This window comes from Salarias fasciatus, chromosome 8 (assembly GCF_902148845.1).
Source record: "Salarias fasciatus chromosome 8, fSalaFa1.1, whole genome shotgun sequence".
In the NCBI taxonomy this organism is placed as follows: domain Eukaryota; kingdom Metazoa; phylum Chordata; class Actinopteri; order Blenniiformes; family Blenniidae; genus Salarias; species Salarias fasciatus.
This window is the reverse complement of record NC_043752.1, coordinates 11687001-11710465: the sequence shown is the minus strand read 5'-3', so window position 1 is coordinate 11710465 and position 23465 is coordinate 11687001. Positions and strand designations below refer to the sequence as shown.

General features: G+C 43.7%; 4 protein-coding genes across 9 annotated transcripts in view; 2 read left to right on the top strand and 2 right to left on the bottom strand.

The window, feature by feature from the left end:
- LOC115393022 (potassium voltage-gated channel subfamily C member 1-like) overlaps positions 1 to 7428 on the bottom strand; it is a 47660-nt gene extending 40232 nt beyond the window's left edge. For all 6 annotated transcript variants that reach the window (XM_030097769.1, XM_030097770.1, XM_030097771.1 and 3 more), the window contains exon 1: positions 6839 to 7428. The gene's annotated coding sequence lies outside the window, so the exon portion shown is untranslated. The remainder of the gene's footprint in view (positions 1 to 6838) is intronic.
- A 5421-nt stretch (positions 7429 to 12849) lies between these two features.
- rexo4 (REX4 homolog, 3'-5' exonuclease) lies at positions 12850 to 19142 on the bottom strand. The gene is made up of 8 exons (XM_030098153.1): positions 18667 to 19142; positions 17819 to 18141; positions 17585 to 17731; positions 15653 to 15846; positions 14299 to 14387; positions 14125 to 14199; positions 13937 to 14011; positions 12850 to 13715 (listed from the first exon to the last, which is right to left on the bottom strand). Exons 1-8 carry the CDS (start codon positions 18880 to 18882, stop codon positions 13554 to 13556), a joined length of 1281 nt encoding a protein of 426 aa, XP_029954013.1. The 5' UTR covers positions 18883 to 19142; the 3' UTR covers positions 12850 to 13553.
- A 249-nt stretch (positions 19143 to 19391) lies between these two features.
- pigp (phosphatidylinositol glycan anchor biosynthesis, class P) lies at positions 19392 to 21156 on the top strand. The gene is made up of 5 exons (XM_030098385.1): positions 19392 to 19588; positions 19723 to 19807; positions 20113 to 20185; positions 20284 to 20402; positions 20546 to 21156. The coding sequence occupies exons 2-5, from the start codon at positions 19726 to 19728 to the stop codon at positions 20674 to 20676; spliced, it is 405 nt and encodes a 134-aa protein (XP_029954245.1). The 5' UTR covers positions 19392 to 19588; positions 19723 to 19725; the 3' UTR covers positions 20677 to 21156.
- Positions 21157 to 21713: 557 nt separating this feature from the next.
- Positions 21714 to 23424, top strand: LOC115393523 (putative nuclease HARBI1). Its single transcript, XM_030098548.1, has 2 exons — positions 21714 to 22486; positions 22812 to 23424. Exons 1-2 carry the CDS (start codon positions 21799 to 21801, stop codon positions 23207 to 23209), a joined length of 1086 nt encoding a protein of 361 aa, XP_029954408.1. The 5' UTR covers positions 21714 to 21798; the 3' UTR covers positions 23210 to 23424.
- The last annotated feature ends 41 nt before the right edge of the window (positions 23425 to 23465 follow it).

Genomic DNA, 23465 nt, shown 5'->3' with positions numbered 1-23465 from the left:
GAGAGAAAGTGAATGCAGCACCTAGTTACAGTGTAATATTGTCTCCTCTCTAGTAATGGAAGAAGGGGGAAGGAGAGCCTGTAGGAGGGGGGAGGAAGAGCATCGAAAAGGAGAGTGCACTATAAAAGTGAATGAATTCTGCTGCAGTAAAAAGCCGGAGTTATTCGCTCTCTCTCTCTCTCTCTCTCTCTCTCTCTCTCACTCCTCTGTGTCCTCTCTCTCACTCGTTCTCTCTCTTTTCCACCAGCGAGGTCAGACTGTTCACCCGTGGGCTTTCGGCTCACGACACTTCACAAAAGACACGCGTTTCGCGGCTACAACAAAAAAAAAAGCATCCTATGCATGCACTGTATCTATGTTGTTAACCTTTTTCTCTATTCAAAGAAATGCACCACTCTCCTCCTCCTCCTCCCCCCTCCTCTCCTGTGAGCTCTCCCTGGCCCTCCCCCTCTCGCCTCCTACTACTCTCTCCCTCACTTTCTCTCTCGCATTCCGCATAAAGGAATCACATTTCATTGAAGGAGGGGAATCAAGGCTTCACTTCTCTCTCTCTCTCTCTCTCTCTCTCTCTCTCTCTCTTTTTTTTCCTCACCACATTTTTATTCCCATCCAGTGTGACACTCTGTTTGTCTTTCTTTCACCTCTGTTCTTTCTGTCCCTCTCTCTATCTTGCTTCTTGCGTTTGCTGCATCTGACTCTACTTCACTCTTTCCCTCCATGTCTCCCCTCTTTCGTGTTAATCATCTTCTTCTCTCCTGCCTCCTTCCAAAATTAGGCATCCTTCACTTTTGGGCAGCTCGTTCCTTCTCCTCCCCCAAGGCTTTTACTTTCTGTAATGCAGGATGCTGCAGTGGTTCTTTACGACTTTTTATTGGTGTGCAAGTTGTTTTGATCGTTTCACAGCAGTTTTTATCTGAAGGAACAACTTTTGTTCTTGGAAAACTTTTCTGTTTCTTTTTTCCTCGTTTTGTCTTTTATTGTTTAACTGCTTGTTTGCTTTTTCAATCTGTTTTGACTTTTTTGGTGCAAACATTTGACTTTGTTTTTCAAATTTTGCGGATTAATGGAAAAGGCTCAACAACACTCAGGTAAGCTCCACTGAGACCTGCATGGGTTGACAATCAATGCTCAAACTGTGAGAAGGAGACGAAAAGTAGAATTTAAATAAAGGTAATGTGCATATATATGAAAATATACAAAAAAACAAGTTTTAAATTCCTAAGATTTCTACTTTTCCCTCAGCTTCCCTTGGTCATTGCAGTGTTTTTGCTGCAGGAGCATCAAATCTGCTTGCTTAGCAGATTGAAAAAAAAAAACTGCGCTGAGTTTGAAAGTTGCAGTGCACCATTACAGCTTCGCGTCTCCAGCATTTAAACAGAGCCTTCAAAAGAGATCAGATGATTGAAACAAACAGCTTATTTGGGAGTGAAGGGAAGCAGAGAGAGTGTAAAAAGATCTTTATCCCAGTCAGGTCCGTCCTGAGGGGCTTTCCAGCAGAGAGCACTTGTGTTGTGGGACGGATTAGATTTCAGCACCACGGACAGCGGCACTCTCTCTCTCTCTCTCTCTCGCCCTCTCTGGGACAAACTCGCTCTGATGGGACTCTCGAGATTTTAGAAGCAGCTTCAAGGGAACTCCGGGAAACTTTTATCCTTTAAATAACTTTTCAGGGGGCTTAACTTTAAAAGCCTGCACCCTGTCCTGCACTTCATGGGTTGTAGCATCGCAGGTGAGCTGCTGAATATTTTATATCCAAGCTCCCACAAGTCTGTAACTGTGGTTTTTGTTCCCTGTCTTCACGCATGGTGAGCTTATTGATTTTATAAATTTACTGCAGCTTCTTCTGATTTACTTTGCCGTACATGTTAAAAAATAAATACACTGTTAATAAGACTAAATTACTGGCTTAAATGAGGTCATGTGAGCCGAATGCTTTGCGGTTGCATTTAAGGACAAAGCTTGCATGTTTCCACTCAGAACAGGAAGAAGCAAGCACATGTCTTTAAGAGTTTGGCCTGAGCGCTTAAATCACTGCCAGCACTGCATAAACACAGGAAGGGGTGGAGGGGGGAGCAATGAGGAAGAGCTGCATGAAGGGGACATGAAGGGGCTGGTGGGGATGGGGGGGGGGGGGGGGGGGGGGGGGGGGGGGGGGGGGGGGGGGAGGCCAGTGAAGGTGAGTGTCTTGTGTAAAATGGAGGAACAAAGTGGAGAAGTAGTGGAAATGGGAAAGCACAGGAGGTAAGGAGAAAGGGGTAAAGCGAGTGCACAGAAGAAAAAAGATAAAAACAGTGAGGAAGAAAAAGGGGGGAGGAGGAACAGCCCCCCCCCCCCCCCCCCCCCCCCCCCCCCCCCCCCCCCCCCCTTCTGCTACAACACCAGTTCCTCTCTCCTGCAGCATTTCCTGCCTTGGCCACCATGTCCTGCGCCACCCTGCTACCACTGCCTCACCACTGCACACATAGGGAAAGAAAGCGAGAACGAGGGAAGAGAGGGGAGGGGGATGCAGCACACACACACACACACACACACACACACACACACACACACACACACACACACACACGCACGCTCACCTGACTACAACGAACAGAAATGGTTCCAAAGCTGAAATAAGGACTGATCATTGTGAATGATTAAATTCAGAAGATCAATATGCTGCTGTGGACGTACAGAGAAGTGGGGTTTAGACGAGAGCTCGAGCCTGCGCACGACTCGTGCACGGTACTGCACTGACGCTAATATATATTAGCAGAAACACTGCAGCAAGAGGGGGAGGGAGCACGAGATGATGGGATGCATTGACTGCGAGGTACCAGCAGCAGTAACCAGGGGGAGGGGAGGAGAGAAGGAGAGAGAGAGAGAAAGAGAAAGAGAGAGAGGGTGAGAGACAGAGACAAGGAAAGGGAGGAATTTGGAGGAGTGCTGACTATGCGGAACAGAGCAGTTGGCAGAAAAAGCAAAAACCTTTACCAATCACAGAGGGAAAGATGGGGAGAGATGAGAGGGAGTGAGATGTGATGGAAAAGGAGGGGTTGCTGGGAAGAGAAGAGGAGAGAATGGAGAGAGTAGGGCAGAGAAAAGGTGGGCATTGAAGAGGAGAGTGAGCGACGCTGGGGAAAATGTAAGAGGGGAGGGGGAGGAGGAGAGGGAGAAAGACAGAAAAAGACCTTGCAGTGGCTCAGGATAGCACCTGAATGGCTGTGAAAGTGCAGCAGGGAGGATGAGAAATGTCCCGCAGTACCAGAGAGAGGAGTGGGAGAAAAAGCAGAGTGTGTGAGAGAGGAAGAGAGGAAGCAAAACAAGTGTTGGGATGTTAAAAAAAAAAAAAAAAAAAAGATATGCAGCTGAGCTGAATGGCAAATCTTCCACTGGGGGAAAGGAGGGCTTTGCAGGCAATTGTGTAATGTATGTTTGTGTATGTGAGGAAGAGAGAGAGAGAGACAGAGAGAGCACAAATTACGTATGTGTTTCTGGTTCGAAGCCATTTTTTTTCCCACCCGCTACCTCATCAAAGGATGTAACCACAAGGCTTCATGCTGTTCCATCCATATCACCTCCCTCCCTCCCCTCCTTTCCTCATCCCTCTCCCCCCTCATCTCTACGCTATAGCCTTCTCTCTCTCTCTCTCTCTCTCTCTCTCTCTCTCTCTCTCTCTCTCTCGCTCTCTCTCTCTCTCGCTCTCTCTCTCTATCTCACGCGCTCCCTAGTGTTGAGGAGACCCCAACAGGAGAAAGTGGAGCACTGCAGCGCGGGGAGAGGACTGCGGTCGCCTCCCCTCTCAGTGCGGTGTCACACCACACTGTCCTCCGCCCCTCCGACTGTCAATGCGCCGCATGGTGCAACTCTGTCACTGCCACGAGAGGAGAAGCCGAGATAAGGTGTGTGTGAGTGAGAAGATGCAGACAGCGTATATGAATAGGATAAACAAGAATGAAAATGACTGGAATTGCATGAATGGAGAGAAACCGCCAAAAAAAAAAAGAAAAGAAAAACGACGTGCATGCAGTGAAAAGTAAAGAACAGGGCCACACAAAGACTCAGCAGCTATAAGGCAGCTAATGTACACAGGCGAGGGGGGAAACAAAGCAATTCTCTTTAAAAATAATAATAACAATAAAGCCCACGAGCTGCCAGTTCCCAGAACGTGAATTAAATAGCCAATCAATTAAGCCAGCAGAGAGGAAATGGCCAATCTACCAGAGGCAGCTCCCCTACTCAGCAACACCAGCGTGGAGCTCTCCAGGGGCTGACCAATCCACACACACCGCAGCACCAACACCCCCCTGGGTGTCTTGAGCCTGGTGCATATTGGTCAATCACCCCTGCCAGCAGCATGCAGCTGCTGCTCTCTTGTTATGATCCCTCTGAGCAAGGCTTCTGACGAGGAAAGAAAAAAAAAGTCATGCACTCTTGGTTTTCTCCTTTTAGCCGGCTGGGGGATGATTAATACATAAAGCCATTTTCAGGAATAGACTAGTAGCAATGAAGCCTGTAATAGAGCTCTCAAATCTCAGTCAGGGTCCATGACTAAAATCTTTTCTGCCCACAGAAGCGATAAACGGGGAGTCTTTTTCTCTCTTTCCGATAGATACACACACCTGGGTGAGACTTCACAAGAGACAGAAGGATGAGGTTTGAGGGGAGCGATGAAAGAAAAAGGTGTACTAAAGCTCGATTCAAGCAGCTATCATTAGTGCAGGAGAGGTCAGGATAATCCCATGACAGCCCAGAGTGCAGGAAAAAAGAAGCCACAGGATAGTGTGTCATATCAGGAAGGAACTCTATTTTTGGACCTGAATGAATCTGAGCTAATACCCCTCAGTATTTAACTATAAAACCTGCTTCTTGAAGAATTTGCATCAGGAGCGGAAAGATTTAACCCCCACATCTCCCAACTCTCTCTTAGGTCATTTAAACCTGTCTTCTCCTAATTAATGACACTGGCCTCTGCATGATTAGCACCATTATGATCCAGCAGAGCAACGATGTGCTGCATGGGACAGGCCGACACCTGGGACGAGGGAAGGAGTATTACTGCACTGATCCTTGACCTGTGAACTAGTCTGCAATTAGACACAAAGGTGGGAAGGTTGTGCCACAGATTAGACTCTAAAGAGCCAGAAAGGTGGCAGAGAAGATGAGTTTTAATGTAGAAAGATTAAACATGAGCGGACAAGAACAAAGGCATGAAGAAAAGCATGAAAGGTGGGTTTGAGGTGAGTCTCAAGGTCAAGAAACGGAAAGATATCTTTGTTTTTAAGAATCAAGATGGATCTGCTCAATCAGGCAGTGAATTAAAAAGGGAGATGGAGGGAAAGTTGTCATTGCTGAAGCTGGCACAAAGACGGGAGATGAGAGAGAAAGCATCGCAGCCAAGGAGAGAGGAAGGGTCAGTGGCAAGAACACACACACACAAACACACACACACCAACACAAACCCAGGACACGACAGATGCGTAATTCAATCACAACCTCAAAATAGATTTATTCCCCCCGTTGCTTAAACACCAGCGCCCTCCTTTTTAAGCCCCATCACTACTCTACCAATCACATCCACTGACAGCAAGTCACTGTCTCCCTTTCCCCCCCCTTTTTCTTTTTTTTTTTTTGCTAAAATCGAAGGGGTGTTTTCTGGGTTACCCTCAGTCTAAAAATAGCTGCAGCTGTAGATTTATAATGCAGGATTGAGGTGGGAAAAGCAGAGAGAGAGAGAGAGAGAGAGAGAGAGAGAGAGAGAGAGAGAGAGAGAGAGAGAGAGAGAGAGTGAGAGCAAATGGAGGAAAAGAGGCAGAGTTCCCATTAGGAGAAGAGCACGCTGAAGCCAGTTGGCAGAAAAAGGGAAGCATGTGCTGGAAAGTGAAGGCAGAGGCAGCGTTATGAAACCAGAGACTTCTGTGTGTAATGCAGCGGAATGCGGATGGAGCAAATCGTCAGAGTAGGGGTGATGGTGGCGGGGCTCGTGAGGGGGACAGGACCACGTCTAGACATTTAACTGCCCCCCTAGACTTCCTGGATGAGACCTCGGTGAGAGCCACGTCCTTCCTGTAGTTCCGCTCCAGTGCCCCCCCCCCCTCTACCCCGTCTCATCCCTACAACATCGTCCCCTCTCCCTGCTCGCCGTGTGTGTTTGTGTGTCAGCCCCCTCGCCCTCCTCCTATGTACGGTTCCTTTACCAAACCTCCATTTCAAGGCCTTGACACTTCCCCAGTGCTGCCACGATGCTCGAGCACACACACAGACACACACACACACACATGCAAGTACAACAAATGCATGCTTACAAATGTACAAAACAATACACACATGGAAGCAGTTACTCAGGCAGACAGACACAAAATGATGCAGAGAGGAATGCACACACACATTTCTCTCAGAGGCATGAAACTGCTCTGATCTAGTGGTGTAGATGGGGAAACACCCACCATTTGAGCCACGAGAAACGTTAGGATTGATAAAAATTACATCTCTGAGCATCAAATCAGTAGATTCTTAGAATAAGACTGCAAAAGTGCATTTCTCCTTGTTTTTTTTAAGCAGGAACAAATATTTCCAATGAACAGGAGAGATGTTTAGGATCACAATTTTTTTCAAACAATTTCCACACGTTAGAATTTTTCCAGAAATGGATCAAAAATACAATCAGACTACAGGAAATTTCCGAGTTATCGAGGACAAAACGATACTTGTTGAATGCAGGCTGGACGCTGTATTTTTTTTTTTTTTTGCCCTCTTTTCTGCCCAATGATGAAAACAAATCCTCTGTCACTAAACGGATCAAGGTAGAATAAAGCCACCAAAAAATACAGACATATACACAGACACGGTTAATACTCACTTGCTTTTGGTTCAGGTTCGTTTCGAGTGCGTGCGGAAACACGCACATCAAGCTTAAAGATCAATCAAAATGTAGTTTTCTTTGTTAGATCGCTCTTTCTTATGATTTCAGAGTATCCAGTTTCTCGCAGGCATTCAGTTGGATCTTTTTTTTTCTCTCTCTCTCCCCCGATTAAGAATAAATCAGAATAGGATTGCGCGCGTCTGTTGCTGGAAATCTCGTTTACAAATTGCGTTATTGCCGAATGTTACTTATAGCTCATGGTCATGCTGATGATGGTAAGGGATGAGTCTTTCGGATGAAATGAAGCAGCAGTCCCCCCAGAAAACCGGCTTTTTTTTTCTTTCTTTCTTTCTTTCTTTTTTTTTTTTTTTTTTTTGCTATTTCCCTCGATTTCAGAGCCCCTCTCCCACCTCTTTGTTATTGCCAGAAAAAATAAAAAATCAAATAACTGCCAGCCTTTGTTACAGTGTCTCTACGCTTCCAGGCGCAGGGTGAGGCTACCATTCAGCTCTTCCTCTGTCTCCCTCTTTTTCCCAAACGTTTGAGCGGGGACGCAGCCTGCAGACAGCCCTCTCTCTCTCTCTGCCTCTCTCTGTTCCTTTGGAGGAGCGTCACCTCCTGCACTATTTTTTTTATTCCCCCCCCCCCCCCCCTCCTCCCCCCTCCTCAGACGATACATGTGGGCGGATTAGAGAACAAGGCGGAGGGGTGGGAGGACCCCGCTGGATACAGAGGCTAATTCCTCACGCGCCCGCCGAACTTCGCAAAACACGTATGCGGGCAAACAAACGCGCGCCGGCGCGCTCCCCGCACGAGACCGCGCCGATTTATCGCCGTTTGTTTGATTGCTTGTTTTTTTTTTTTTTTTCCCCCTCCCCCGTTTCCCCCGCCACCCCTCTTCTTCCCCACTTCAGCCCACACATGCTCACTGGGCTGGACGGGGACGCACAAACACCATTTTGTCTACAGGTTCCCAGCCCTGGGCTGACATCAGCGGTCATGTGGTAAGAGAGGAGCAGGTGGATTATAAAAGTCACGGATTTGATATTATAGTAGGGGGAAAAAAATCTGTTTGGATTCTTTTAAAAAAAAAAAATAAAATTGTCATAATTTCATTGAAATAGGTCAAGTTGCATAAATATATTTTTTTTCTATTCTACTTACAGGATGTGCAAAATCACTTTATTTCAGTGCAATTTCCAGAAAACGTTGTGCATTCTGCACTGCATGATGCTTTTTTGCAGATAATGTGTATTTCTACAATGATCAGCAAGCAGTGCTGCTGATGCACTTATTGACAGGAAACCCAGTGAGTGAGTGAGTGCAGTGTCTCCTCATAAAAATTACAGCAGGGCTGCAAAGGCAAAAAGGCTATTCCTTAGGTGCCCAACGTTTTTGTTCTAACCACAAAATGTTCTTGTAAGAGCAAAGTGCTGCAGAGAAAAGAAATGAGCAGAGGAGAAACAGGCAGATGCCGACGCAGTTAAGTGCATTTAGGATTTGTTACAAAGCAGACTGTGTTAACCTGAAAAATAAATGTTTGTATGAATAAGTTAATGCTCGGACTTTTAGTTGACACTCAGATGTTCGTCTCCAAGTCATGAATGCTCAGACCTACTTCAGAAAAGTTTAACTTTCCTGATGTTGGACTCAAAAAACTCAAATATTTAATAGAAATCTGACATGATGAAGTCGTATAATTTGAGTTGTAGAAATAACAGCATGAATATCATCAAAATAGCTTTTTGCTTTATCTTTTCTGAGAAGCACAACAGAAACTGTTCATGTTTTCCACTTGTTTTGGATCATCTGCTGGTTTGTATTTCTCCTTTGCATTGTTCATTTATCTTTTATGCCGCTTCTTTCAGCTCAGGGTCGATGGAGTCAGCTGACTGCGGGTGAGGGCAGCTTCAGTCCATCACAGGACACACCGAGACGCCGATAATCACACACACTCACGTTACACCAACTGCAGACCAGAAAATCCATAGAAAGTCCACACATGCTCAGGGGTGAACGTACAAGTCAGAACGTCCGCCCTGACCTTGAACCGGGGATAGTCTTGCTGTGAGGTGAGAGTGTTAACCACTTTCCTGGTGAACCGCAGCGCAAGTTAAGAGTTTGAATCCCCACAGTAGCTACATAACTTGTTAAAATGTCCATTAGTGAGACACAGATCTCTTACTCAGCAAACAGTTAACAAACTAATACGCAGCCCTTGCATGTTCAGTTACGACTAACCACTTCCCTTCACAACAAGGCCGTCAATCACCCGTCCTTGAAGGCATCGTTTGCCGCTCCGAACTGGGGGTGAATGCGCCTTTAGTGACCAGAGCAGAAGAGCAGGAAGTCATCCACAGAAAGTAGCTGACACTGTTTCTTCATCAACCTGCATAAATACTGAATGCTCAACTTTGTTCGTACTGAGAGTGAGCATTAGTCAACACACACACACACACACGCACACATTCACAGTCAATCTCTCGGAGGCAGCTCACCGCAGCTCATGCATAAGATAGTAGAGAGCAACAACCCTTCGGAGACATGCTGTGGTCAAGAGAAGATTCAAGCACTGAAAGAGGAAAATGTAATGATGTCCTGAAGCCACAAGGTCATCGCTTCCAGTAAAGGCTATTATTATCATTATTCTATGGACGGACATCAAACCCTATAAATGTACTAAGTTCACAGACAGCTATGTACTGTGTTTCCTTTGTCTATCTTTGCCCAAAGGGGAACAATATAGCATGCAAAAGAGAAAAAGAAAGACTGAAAGGCTGACAGAAGATGAGAAAGTGCTGGTTCAATAACTTCTATCGATGCTGTCCACCATTAATTGAAAGCAGTGGCCTCTGACTTAGTGCTTCCCATGTTCAGAATGAAAAATGTCACTGCATACATGAAGCCCGGCGTAATCTTCAGACGTGGAACATGTTTTATGTTCAGCAGACTGCACAGTGTTATGGAATTGGTTTCGGTACAGCGGGAACTAAAGAAAACACACAAATCAAACTTTGCAGAGACGCTGTGTTTCTGCCGTGTGTTTTAAAATCCAGAGATTTTTTTGCTTTGTGGCCCTGAAGGTCACCGCAATGCAAATAAACCTGAGAACACAAAAGAGAAAACAGAAAAGCACAAATGCAATAAGTCCCAACGTAAATGAGCGCGCAGCACGCCGTTTTCAGTGGACCCCATTGTTTCTGTTGAGTCAGTCTTTTGTATGAATGTCACAGTTTTTGCATTGCAGTGACGTTCATGGCCAAACAATGAACAACATGGCAGCCCAGCAGATTGGAGGCCATATTGGGTGCTGGGAAATAAGGCAACAGAACTAAATAGAAAAAAACACAAAGAAAAATTACTATATATCAGATCAAGAGCATGCATACTAATCCGATTATTCTACCTGCACTGCATTAACAAGTATGATTGAGGAATGGTTCAATCAGACTGATGAAGAGGTTTTAATCATATTCCATTTTTGTTAATGACATGCCATATATATGACAAAAATATGTTAATTTGTTAATGTATGCAGATGACACAGCTGTTCACGCTTCTGTTGGTGTGCTGGGCAACACGAAAAGACAACAGAACAGGAGCTAATGCAGGTTCCTGAGTGGGTCAAACCAAACAAGCTGAAACTGAAGATTTCTAACTATAAATGTACAGTTTTTGGTTCTAATCACACACTGCATTCAGAGGCTGCTACTTTCAGTAGATGGTGTGAAATAGGAGTATAATTAGTAGCATATTTTCATCTGATAGAACAATCCAAATTGCTATCCAGTCGTTAGTCTGGTCCCATCTAAACTACTTCCCGATATTTTGGTCCAGTCAAAGAAAGATCTTGCCAAGCTGAAGCCGGTTCAGAGCAGAGCTGCACGACTGGCTCTTCATTAGGAGTAACGTTGATGTTTTGCATGAAAGACTCCACTGGATCAAGAGCACAGCAGAATACATGATATAATTCAGACATAATGCAACTGGTGTGTCGATTTAACCACGCTTAAACCTGATATAATCTGTAATTATAGTAATAAAAGAATTAATGTCCTGCATTACATAAAATAAGAATTTTGCTCTCTTGTAGTGAAACCAAGTTTCCATTAATTGATGAACTCTTCCCATCCCTGATGGAGATTGTACTAAAGTATAACTGAAATAAGGAAAAATCATTTCTGCGTTATTACAGTAGGACCATTTCCCCATTTTTGACTTCAACGTTTTACGATTTTGCAACGCACGTTGCACAACACATTTTCCTTTGCAGTGATGACGTAAGTTTTGACCGTAAGTTGATTTTCTATCTGTTGCAATAAAAGCATCTTGGAGAAATGCTGATGTGGTCCTTTCTTTTGGAGATTACACAACATCGTTGGTGGTCATTTTAATGTGTGGTAACTGCTGAGATTGTTTAATTTACAGAGCCGACGCTCATCCAGGGTGAAATAGTGGTCTGATAAAGTGAATTTCCCAAAAATCGAACCATCCACTGATCTGTCATGTTTGTATTACTGAGTTAAAGCTACATCACAGAAAGAGCAAGTCTTTATACTGTTTTCTGTCGGCAAATGAAGCTTCTTCTTCCTTCAAATGAACACGAGGGTCTTCCTTTCTGCTGGAGGCCGGCGCAGCATCTGTCTGAGCCGCATGGAGAACCTAATTTAGAGCCTGGAGGCTGCGACCAAGGGCGTTGGCTTCATTTCAGCGCCGCGCAGCTCCGGCTGCAGCAGCCTCTCAGCAGCAAATCACGGTGACACACTGCTGGTACACAGGTAGCATTAATCCAATACTTCATCACAGAGAGCAGGCGAGAGAGAGAGAGAGAGAGAGAGAGAGAAAAAACTGAACTCCATCAGTTAAAAAATTCTGACTAGAAGGAAAGAGTGTAATGGCAGACTGAATGTCAGTAAGAGCATCCGGCTGCTCAGTTCCAGGGTCACTACAGTGAATCGTGTGATCTGAGTGTTTTATTTGGCACAAGTTTTACATCGGATGACCTTCCAGATATAACCTGAGCAGGTGGAGGTTTAAGATTCATCAGCACTGGGATTAAATCCAGCAGGCCTCCGGTCCGTCTCAGATCAGACGATCACTGAAATATAACAATTTGATTTAATCGGGTTTGTTAGGATACCTTCAAGAATCGTATCATGAGAGTATTGAACTGACCTTGGAGTCCAAAGTCATGATCAAACATTGTATTTTAACTTCACTGTCCTGAAAACTCCTTGTGGAAGTTTCGTCCGAGGCCTCGAGAGAGTGACTGAGGTCTATAACTTAGAGCTGCGAGTCGACAGACCCAGGCTGCACGTTTCCTCCACTGCTTCACAGAACAGGCAGCAAATCATACTGACACGCTGCGCGCACAAAACCAGCCTCTGGTGGAGAAAAAAGCCCCAAAAAACCCACAAACTTACAGAAGGCTGCAGCAACAAATATAATCTGAATGTTTGAATGTTAGAATATCTGCCCATCATGGTAGAAACTTTCAATTTCCTGATGTTTCATCGCTTCAGAAAGGGAGAAATGAACCAAAAATTAGTCACCCACAATTTTGAAACAGAGCTTGCAAAAACTGCCTACACACTTCCCGATAAATTAGTTGTGCAGTTCAACCTGAATTGCAACATTCATCATATGGAGAAACTCAGATATGTTTTTGCAATATTAATTCCTGTATGATCACAATCTGCTCAACGTTTGAAAGTCCTGAAAACACTAGTTTTAAATGAGTGAGCAAATTGGTAAAACTTGGTTGAAATGATCACCTGTTGCATGGTGTCAAACCTGCCCCGTTACTCTCATGTCCCCTTACCTGGAGGAAGTGCTAAATAAATTCAAATCATATCAGATTCTACTGCAAAGAAGACAATTGGGTAATCTGACTTTCCTGACAGCATCATTAAAATGAAAAATAATATCCAACACATTCGGCAATTTATCACTTTAGTAGTTTTTTTAATTAAATAAGCAGCCATAATTCTAAAATATTTCACTGGTAAAAAGTAAAAAATTGGCCGTCTGGTAGTGACGATGGCCATCCTTTTTCTCCAGGTATTAAATAAGCCATTGATCCAGCCTTTGTTGGTTCAGATTTATTCACAATAAAGCTTCACAGAATGTATTTCTTCTTGTATTTAATTCATACTCTTTAAAACACTGAACTTTTATAGTAAACAAATTATGACAAAGCAGAGACTAAAACCATTACAGACAATCAACACAACAATGCGAAGCCCAGGAGTGGACAGCCTGATATCTCCGAAACAATGGAGAAAGCTGAATGGTGTGTCACGTCAACACCTGCCCCCGGCAGCTGGGAATAACATAATGGGGATTAATGATGAAGGAAAAGCATTTTAGAGCATTTAATCCCCACGTGAGTCATGTCTGAAATCTTAAGGAATAAAAGTCTGTGCTCCACATAACTCCGGGCTGATCGGCCAACTGTCAGACAGGAATAGCCTCTCAGAGGAGCTCCGGGAAAAGAAATCGCAACCTAATGATGAACATATCAGCTTAAACGTCACGCTCACTTTCAGAGGCTGTTGCTATATATTATTACATAAACTCGGGAGAGTCGTACTTTTACTCTGCTATAAGAAGTTTGTTTGTTAGGAAAATACTTTGTCCATCTCATGAAAACTAAAGCAGCCTCCAGATCACTTCCATCATTGATCCTCCTGCTCATATACTGGTGTTGAATTCAGTTTCCCATGACACTTTTCACGCTTTTATTCTTGGGAGACTTGGGTTTCCTCTTATTCTTGATTTCTGAGTTTCTGCTTTTTTGTTTGGATTTAATTGCTGCTTCCCACTCTTTTTTCGCCATTGTGTACAGCCTCATGGTGGCCTGGGCATCCTGGACCTGGAAAACACAAAGGAAAGTGGTGGGGTCACGAAAGGATGCCAAATATGTTGTTTCCCTCAAGCATTTTTGCAAAACATGTGTTTGAGGCTAATTACTGAGTCTACATGACTTCAGCGACATAAACATGCACAGAAGGTGAACGGATGAAGTATTTTGTCTCCGTTTTTACAAAGTGCCCTTGAGCGCTGGACTCAAGTAGCATTGGAGTGATGACTTACAGACGAGTGTTCACCCTGCTGGACCTTCACGTTGAGGATTTTCCTACAGAGCAGTTTCAACGACGGTCGGCCGCTCTACAAGAAAACAAAGTGTTTTTATTCTCCAGATCTTCTGGGGGTGGGGGGTACCTGACGGTTCTGGTGTTGGTAAACTCTGAAGATAACGGTGACCGCTTTCATTTGCTCACCTTCACAAGCGTCTTGAAGGGTTTATACTTCTGAGTGTCCCTTATCATCTTTTTTGGATGGTCCAAAAGCAGAATCTGGAAAAATAATTAAGTTTATATCTGATTTAAGTGTTCACGGTTAGTTAAAAAGAAAAAAAAAAGAAAAAAACATTTAAGGTATCCCCTCGAAGTTACCTTTAAGTCGTTGTGTATGGCGTGCCCCACCACGATTCTTCCTTGCAGAATGTCACCAACCTCCTTCTGCACGGTCCGTACATCCTCTCCTGCAGCGAGACACACACAGGATGAATAAATCCATAATAAATGGACACTTCTCTATCACTTCTTTGCATGTGTCAAATAATATGAACACACAATGTTGGGAGAAATTCTCTTTCCTAAATAAATTTTAACACATGGACAGGATGAGATGGGAGTATTCAGTATTCAACTGAATCAGCACTATTATACCCCTTTTTAACTCTCAATGAGTAAGTTTGGAACTAAATATTGCCTTCTGTCAAAAGCACGTCTGTCGTGTGTCTGGATGAAGACATAGACATGTGGCCTGTATAAATAAAAAAAAACAAACAACCACAATGGGGTTGAAAGACGCGCTGCATTGAATCAAGAATTCACAGGATTTGAATGTGAACAGATAAATCGAAAGTAAATTTGTTCTATCTCGAATAAGCATCAGTGATGGGAGTAACTGTGTTGAAATAAACAGCGTTACTACTTTTAGTAATGATGTAACTAATTACTAATGATCTAACATTACAACACCATTACTGACAATAATGTTAGGCACGTTCCGTTAATATATTAGACCGCTTTCATCTTACTTTGTCCTCCTCTGGAGTCCAGCTGAGCCACTGGAGCATCAAGTTTATGTACAAAAAAGAAGGAACCCTATAAGGGCAAAGTGCATCGTACAGCCCTGACATGCCTGTGATTGGTTACCCAAAACAAAAATGAAACCTACTTTTGAAATGAGATTAGATTCACTCTTCCAGTCCAATATTGCTCTACAATCAATCAATGAGTCAAACACCAGGTATCGATACTGATGCATTCAAGACGCACGTGTTTACATGTTTTATCTTCAACTATATGTGAAGAACATAAATGAACACATAATAAATTCACACAACTTTATGAAGGATTATCACAGTCGGTGTATAATGACTCTGAGACACAATAAATCTACAAAATATGATAAAACTTTTCTTCCCTGTAGATCCTTGGAAACAAAATCTTTCAAGATGAAAGTTCATGGGAAGTTCAAGCTAAATTTTCTACTCAGTGTGAGATCTTAGCATGAGCACTGTAGGGTTCACCGTCTATTTGTGTTTATATGAATTGGCCACTCTACTTTCATAGGATCTTCGAAAACATTTAGACCAACGTATAGAAGGACAAAATGAGTTTTAGATCAAGGTTTTCTGGTTTGGTTCAAACCTGTTCCAGCTCCAGAGCTTATTTTAAATCCACTAGCAAATTCCACTTTAACCGTCTCAGTTTATGTACACTCTAATAACAGACTCACCATCTCTGATGTCCTCTGGTCGGATGCCGCTGACGGCCGTCCTGTAGTCCGTCACCTTCTCTGTGGGCTTGACGTATTTGTCATAGATGCATTTTCCAAACTGGTTCACAAGCGACACGCGTGCCAGGATGCTGTCCTCTCCATCTGGACCGACTCCCACCATCTCACAATCAATGGCCACGATTCTCGTAATGCTGGTGAGTGTTGAACAGGACGACACAGTTCACCAGTTCAGCAAAAACAGTTACATAATGTTGTGGAAATCAACTGATTCTGAAGATGTGGACGCAAGAAACCCAGTAAACACACACTGTGTTCACCAATTCATCAATATTGATACTGTAACTTTCTACCGTTTATTTATAAAAATGAGTTAAACTTGATTTAAAAGGTATATTTTCCAGGAGGGATATTTCACCCACAGATATATTCTCATTCATTAAGAAATGATACCTAAATTAAAGTCTTTATTCAGCACCTCCTTTCTGAAAGAGGCCACCACAGCAAGTCACTGAAACTCCCACTATGAATAGGAAACTATTTTAACTAGGAGTGTAACGGTATTTGTATTCGTCCCGTACCGTCACGGTACGGAGGTCACGGTTCGGCACACACAATCACACGACGAATACACCAGTGAGTAAAAAAAAAAAAAAAATTCCAACCTTAGATGGCGGTAATGAGCCTAAAAGCTGCCGGCAACCACCATTATCACAGAAGAAGAAGAAGTAGAACAAGCAGGTCCAAACATGAACAAACAAAGAAGAAAGTACAAGCGGAATGAAAGCTGCAGCGTGTGGTGGAGCGGATTAAACGGGAGAGTATTTGTTCCGCGTGCGTTCCCTCATACGGAGTGACGTGTGACGTGCCAGTAAACGGGAAGCAGCAGAGTCAAAAAACCAGCAGAGAACGCCACGGTGGTGGAAAAACACTTTTTTAATACAAAACCCCGACATAAAAAAACATTGGAGAGACGAGATGGAACCAAATCGCGCAACAGCGAGTTGTATAAAGAGCTCCATAGCAGAATAGGAGCGATCGCCGGCTGGTGTTATGGATTAACTGGTTCCCGTGTTAACGAATGACGGCGGAGGTCTGTGTAAACACATGCTGATTACAGCAGTTGTTAAAGTAAGACTCACAAAAGACTTTAAACGTATACACTCACTGTAACTGTCGATAACCGACGTTCGCCAGAACGACTAGATGTTTCAGTCATTATTGGTCACAAGTTAACACGGGCACCAGTTAATTCGAAACATCGGCATGCGGCGCAGAGCTCACACCGAGACGTGCTGCTCCGCACGGCGGTGCTGCGGTCAGGAGAGCAGCCGCTCCTTCAGCAGCATATCATGGAGATTTTGGGACATTATTTGAGCAGATATCAGCAGATAAAGACTCTCTGCTTGGCGCTGAGGACTGCTGCTGCAGAGAGGAAGACCTGCAAGTTCCTCGTGAGACTTTGTGCACATGTCACAGGGTCCTTGTAAACGAGGATTCATCGTGGATGCTTTGTATGCTGTACATGAATACACTCGCGTTTAATACTATTGTTTACAATCAGATTGAAAAAACACCATGTAAACTGGGCCAATAATGTGTTGCATGGGAAAGCTTGGGAAAAATGTTCTGGTACATTTGTGAGCTTTCTTTACTTTTTCCCCACTGTACCGAAAAACGTACCGAACCGTGACCCTTACACCGAGGTACGTACCGTACCGTGGCTTTTGTGTACCGTTACACCCCTAATTTTAACAGATTTTTTTCTCTGACCTGAGATTCTCAGCACTCTAAGTCAAGACTCAACCCAATGTATCACAGGTGAAAACAACACCTTCTATAACAGTTAAATGGAAACAGGTCAGGAAGCTTTAAAACTGATATCTGCATTTTATAACAATGACACAAGAACCACGTTCTGAACCGACTCACCCCTCAAAAGCTCTCTCTTTAACCAGGACGCTCTCTGGATCCTTCGGCTTCTGTAAACCGTGTTTCTTCCTCATGATCTCCGCTGCTTCGGCTCCCATCGTAGCCTCAATGTCATCAGGGTCCACATCGTCGAACCAGAAATCGTCTCTGCAACAGGATATAAAAGAATCAAACCATCAACCACAGTTAAGTCTGATCTAAACATGAGAAGAAGGTAGTCCTTTGTATACATACTCTGTGGGTTTTGTCGTCTCAGGTACAGATTTCTTCTTCTTGGCTGGTTCCCCCGTGTTTACATTTCCACTGTCCTGCTTTCTTTTAGGAGCTGTTGGCTGTTTTGCCTCTGAAGCACTGGGAACCTCTGACTTTTCCTTAGAATTTGATGTGAGCTCCACTTTTTTCACGGTGTTTTTCTGGCCTGCATCAGCATTGTTCTTGGAGACATTTTTAGTCCCTTCTTTAGCCTTTTTAGGCAAGAAACCATTCTGATGTTTGGGCTTGAAAGCTGGTTTCTTCTCGGGCTGTGGTTTTTTCTCCGGCTGATTAGCCTTTAAAATCTGTGAAAAGTTAAACAATGTTGTGAAATCATAAAATTATGTTTGAGAAAAATATTTCAATAAATAGTCAAATACTCAATCTCATGTCTCTGGGGGAAAATGCACCAGAAAACCTTGCAAGAAGTTTCAGATGAAGCAGTCAAGAAAAATCACTTTCCATTCATCGGGGCATTGTTGTCTGGCTCATTATGACATGAAGTGTGTTCTGTCCCAAAACATTAACTTCAATATCATCAGTCCACACAGCATTTCCAAAGTTCTTGTTGATTCTTTGTGCATTTTGACAAACTTCAGACCTGTTGAATGGAGTCACTTTCCATGTGGACACCGTGACATGTGTCACTCCAAGTGAAGTTAACGCCAAAAAGCGACGAGGCAGTTCAGGTAGGAACATGGAGTGAGTCAACTTTCGGCATAATACATATGTATACACTGAATGAACTAACTCTAAGCACATTATTCTATCTTTCAAAAGGTTAAACTCATTTTCATGTAAATCTTTACGAGAAAACAGTGCAGACAAACCTCTTGTAATATCTTCCAGTTAGCAGACAGCTGCTGTGGATCTGTTGGAGGAGCAGATATCTGAGCCTTTGGCTTTTCTTGGTCCTTTGGAGGAATCTTTTTAAAATTCTTTTTCTTTTTGTGCTTCTTCTTCTTTTTCATTGAGTCATTTGTAGACGTGGGTTGATGCGACTTGGCGAAAATCTGTGTTTTCTTCTTCTTCTTTACCTTTGACATTGTGGCTAGTTTTGACAAACGTGTCTCATGTGGTTGAAATGTTTGATGTCCTCGACCACGCTGGATCTCCGGAGCGCCACTACCTGCATCAAAGTTACGCTATAAAGGTAGAAATAAATGTCCTGTCGCCGATAAATGTTTCAGAGTAGAGGGTTTAACATGTGGCTACAACATAACAATCAACTATTTGGATAATCTTCCCAAATTCTGAAAAATACATTTCAAGTATTCAGAAGCCATGCTGCTGCAGTGTGTATATCCGGGATGTGCAACAATCACATAAGCCCCCTAGAAACAGCGCCATCGTCTTGATGACCCAGCCCAAATAGTTAGAAAGAAAAAATAAACACCAAGGAGGAATAAAATTCATCATAGCTCTGAAATATTTTTGTTTATGTATGGTATGATGTAAAATAATGTGCTTCATTGTTGTTTCGGATAAATTTGTAGATGCAGAACTCGTAATCGGGTGGATGTTTCAGATCGAGCTGAATATGGTGCCGGACCCTGTGGACAGCTGGACACCACGGTTGTTTTGATGGAAGTGTTCACGGTTTTGTACTTTTCTCTCCACTATCATGTCTGTTTTCATGCTGGGTGAATTTATGTAGTTCCTGCTCCTCCGTTTATGTGGCACTGGACTATCTGAACGCGTTTTTGACATTTTTGACAGACATTTACAGAAAATCTCAAGAGATACGTGAAGGTGTGGAATCATTGAACTGGTTCATTATAATTAACCCCTATTAGACAGTATATAGACGCATACATACTAGTGTAGGCTTGAGGTTTAAAATGATCTCGATGCATGTGTAATTGTTCTGTTGATTTTTTTTTCAGGTCATGGTGGAAAACTCTCCTTCTCCTCTGCCTGAAAGAGCCATTTATGGATTTGTTCTCTACCTCGGCTCACAGTTTGGCTTCTGTAAGTGAAACATTGCTGCTTATATTCTTATAGTCTTACGTGCAACTTGCTTGGAGCTGGTTGGGCCTTCTTTTGTCCTCAAAACTACTCCAACCACCCTTCTTAGCATTGGTATAACCAGATGTTTAAATATTCCCTGCTCCAACGAGCCAATCATTACTGTCCGCTGTGTTGAAGTGTTTTGGGGGGTTTCAAATAAATTATATGAAACTAAAACTTGAGGTTTTCACAGTCTTCAAGCTTAGATAAAACCTGCATGAAAATCACAAACCTCTCTCTATAATATTTTCACTTTCTCTTCACAGTTCTGTATTGCCTTTGGGCATTTATACCGGACGAATGGCTTCATTCAATAGGTCTCACTTACTGGCCTCAAAAGTAAGTACAGATGCAGAAATCAGTTCAATATCTCCTCATTAAATGATTAAATAGAATGTCCTAGACATTGTTTGACTTAAATCTTCTGTTCTGTACAGGTATTGGGCTCTTGCAGTGCCAATCTACCTGCTTGTTGCATTAGTGATTTGTGCTGTGATGCTCTTCGGTGTGAACCTAAACAACACGGCACCACTTGACTCTGTGGACAACATTACAGGTGATGATGACGATTCACGCCAACGCTGCTCAGTTGTGTCAGGACGAGAAGAAACTACCGAAACATTTATAAATAAAAGATTTCCTGATTTAGCTTTGACCCTTCCAATGTTAATGTGCCCAAATGTGACCTATCCTTCACAGATGTGTATGCACAAGGTCAGAAGACAGAACGTCCTCGTGAAGGTGGAGTACCCCGACTGAAGGATGTCTCTATCTGCGAAGTCAACAGAATGTTTTATTTATCACCTCAAGATGTTACAAACAGAAACTGATTGCCCTGTATTCAGTGTAATGTATTTATGTGTCCGGGGACAGTGTAAAGACGGAAGAAGACATTAAAAGTCAACTGGCTTTCTGTAATGATTTACATGTCTGTATTAAGCAAACTGCTGGGTGAAAGGAGAACTAATATAAAATAAAAGCATATTTTTTTGGTGCAAATTAACACATTTGATGTCAAAATCAAAACTAGTCCATTACAAAAATATGATGCAATAAATTGATAATATTTCACCTATCATCAACAAGTGTCAGACAGGGTTGGTTGCATATATTTGTACAGACAGACAAAGTAAAGAGAAATATTTTTTATTTGAAACTGGAGGTAAACTATGTTAGTCACAGACTGATTTCTTAAAAAAAAAAAGTTTTCATGTCAAAGATATTTGAATACTTTCAACAATATTGTGATACATTCTTCTCAGTCAGGGGAAATGCATGTGTCTTCCTAGGAGGGAACTGAAAGTTACCCTGAGGGGAGTTAAATAATAAAAGATTCAGAAAAATAGAACATAGTCATCTACATAATAAAAGTTTACTGCTTCCAGGACTAAACTTTAGATCAGGGGTGTCGAACATAGTGTCCATTGTAGCTTGTTGATTACAGAGAAAACATCAACTTTGAGCTTTCAGTGAAAGTCACTGCTATTTCACATTGTCCTAGTAATAATATTTATCTAATACAGCAGTGAACCCAAAGATCAATACAGCCCAAAAGGCGGCCCAAAGTTGCATTACATGGAAGTCATACTGCTGGTGTGATGTGGTAAAAACATGGAAAAGTCAGAACATGGCCTGTCCAGGGCAGTTGTATCCTTAGCTTATGAAGACTTATCCTACATGTCAATATCTAATATCATTACTTATTAATTGTCTTATTCAAAATAATTCGCCTCTCAGATAAATGAAGTGTATTCTATTCCATTGAAATAAAGCCGCCTTGCCAGTGGTGGCCAGTCTCATTTCACCAAATGACCGGCAGGTGGCAGCACCGCGCAATACCAGCATCAAGTCCGCGTGACGTCAGAAGAGAAGAAGACGTGCCAGGCTGGCCGGGCTCGGTTTGTTTTGCTCCCAGGTGTGGCGAACTCTGGCGGAGTGGCCGCAGCGGGAGGATGGCCTTCGCCCTGCCGGTGTGGCTGGCAGTCCAGGAGGAGCTGCTCCAGCAGGAGGAGGCGGACTGCGGGACGTCGAGCTGCTTCGACAGTCTGGACGACGAAGCCCTGTTTGACATGTTCCACCTCACCAGACCCTGCATCGCCTTCATCGTGGACGCGGTGCGCCTCCGCATGAAGAAACACGCCACGAAGCGGCCCGTCCACTCCGTGGACACGATGGTGATGGTGGCCCTCAACTATTACGCGCACGGGATGTGCTCCACGGCGGTCCTGCAGAGGCTGGGGCTCGATCACGTCAACTATCCCATGAACATCGTCAGCAAGGTCTCGGGCGTCATCGCGGGCATGTCCGACCAGTTCATCTCCTTCCCGCTGTGTGCGGAGGCGAGAAGCAGCTTGGCCTCGAAGATGGAGAAGTCCTGCGGGATCCCCGGCGTGCTGGGGGTCCTGGCTCCAGCCCACTTCAAGATCAGGGTGTCTCCGTACGAGAGGCAGACCTTCAAGTCGTTTCTCAACACGCAGGGCTACACGTCGGTGGTGAGCCAGATGATCTTTGACTCGGACGGAAACATCATGAGCGTGGAGAAGTGCACCGTGGGCGGCACGTGCGAGCAGGAGATGTGGGACTCGTCGCTCAAGGGGAGAGAGATGGAGGAAGACGTGCACGGACCCTTCTGGGTTATCGGTAAGGAGGAGAGAGAAGGGAGTGATGGAGGGATGGAGATCAGTGGTTCCTCCGCTTGGGGGCGCCAAAGAGCTTCAGGCGAAATTAAGGGGTCAGAGGATGACCCCTGGGGACTCTGCAGCCAATCTCAGCTGACATGAGTGAAGGCAGCTTTAAACACACACACACCCCAAGTCAGTCAAATGCTTATCTTGGGTGGAAACCTGTGCAACTCCACCCAGAAAATACCCCAAAGTCAACTCAGATTGTCTTCTCAAAAACAATGTATAAGTTTGTGTGAGACTGTATTGATGATATCCTCTTGTCCTTTTTTATTTCCCTTCAGGTGGGAAAGGCTACCGCCAAAGCAAACACGTTTTGACTCCTCTTTTAAGCCCGACAAGTGACAGTGAATTCCGTTTCAACGAAGCGCACGCAAAAATTTATGAAGTCATCCGAACAACACTGGGCACCATGAAGAGGCGTTTCAAGTGTCTACTGCAGCTTGGATTTGCAGAACAAGGCTCCTTAAGCAAAAAATCCAACATCATCAAGTCCTGCTGCGTACTTCACAACATCGCAAAGAAGTTCTCCGTGGCCCCTCCGCCTGTCGCTGGGAAGATTGAGCCCTTCAACCCAGTGAAGCAGCCGTTGGTGCCGGCGGAAATTCACCCCGAGGCCCAAAAAGCCCGACAGGAACTTATTGAAGCTAACTTCTCTGATGTCTCCAGCAGTCAGGACTGAGTGGACGGTGACACCAGAGGAGCAGGATGTTTGTGCTGAATTTCAGGAGGTTTGAGAAGCAATCTGTGATATCAGCTAACTGAGGACAAACACAGGAACCAAGACCAGTTTAACTTTGCACAGTCTGGTATTATATGGAAATGAAACACTTTATTTCTTTTGAACACAATTTTTTCTTTTTACATTTGTTATTAACAATAAATGTGTAAAACATTCTTTGGTCATCTCGAGTGTTATTTTCTCATGATAGAAACAA

What these genes read in the sequence shown, in the direction of transcription:
- pigp (XM_030098385.1), top strand. Translation starts at nt 19,726, where the DNA reads ATGGTGGAAAACTCTCCTTCTCCTCTGCCTGAAAGAGCCATTTATGGA. An exon ending in CTCACTTACTGGCCTCAAAA is followed by an intron (nt 20,186 to 20,283) that starts GTAAGTACAGAT and finishes TGTTCTGTACAG; the next exon opens with GTATTGGGCTCTTGCAGTGC. An exon ending in CTCTGTGGACAACATTACAG is followed by an intron (nt 20,403 to 20,545) that starts GTGATGATGACG and finishes TATCCTTCACAG; the next exon opens with ATGTGTATGCACAAGGTCAG.
- rexo4 (XM_030098153.1), bottom strand. Translation starts at nt 18,882, where the DNA reads ATGTCAAAGGTAAAGAAGAAGAAGAAAACACAGATTTTCGCCAAGTCG. An exon ending in GAGACGACAAAACCCACAGA is followed by an intron (nt 17,732 to 17,818) that starts GTATGTATACAA and finishes ATCCTGTTGCAG; the next exon opens with AGACGATTTCTGGTTCGACG. An exon ending in AGCAGGGTGAACACTCGTCT is followed by an intron (nt 13,716 to 13,936) that starts GTAAGTCATCAC and finishes TGTGTTTTCCAG; the next exon opens with GTCCAGGATGCCCAGGCCAC.
- LOC115393523 (XM_030098548.1), top strand. Translation starts at nt 21,799, where the DNA reads ATGGCCTTCGCCCTGCCGGTGTGGCTGGCAGTCCAGGAGGAGCTGCTC. An exon ending in CGGACCCTTCTGGGTTATCG is followed by an intron (nt 22,487 to 22,811) that starts GTAAGGAGGAGA and finishes ATTTCCCTTCAG; the next exon opens with GTGGGAAAGGCTACCGCCAA.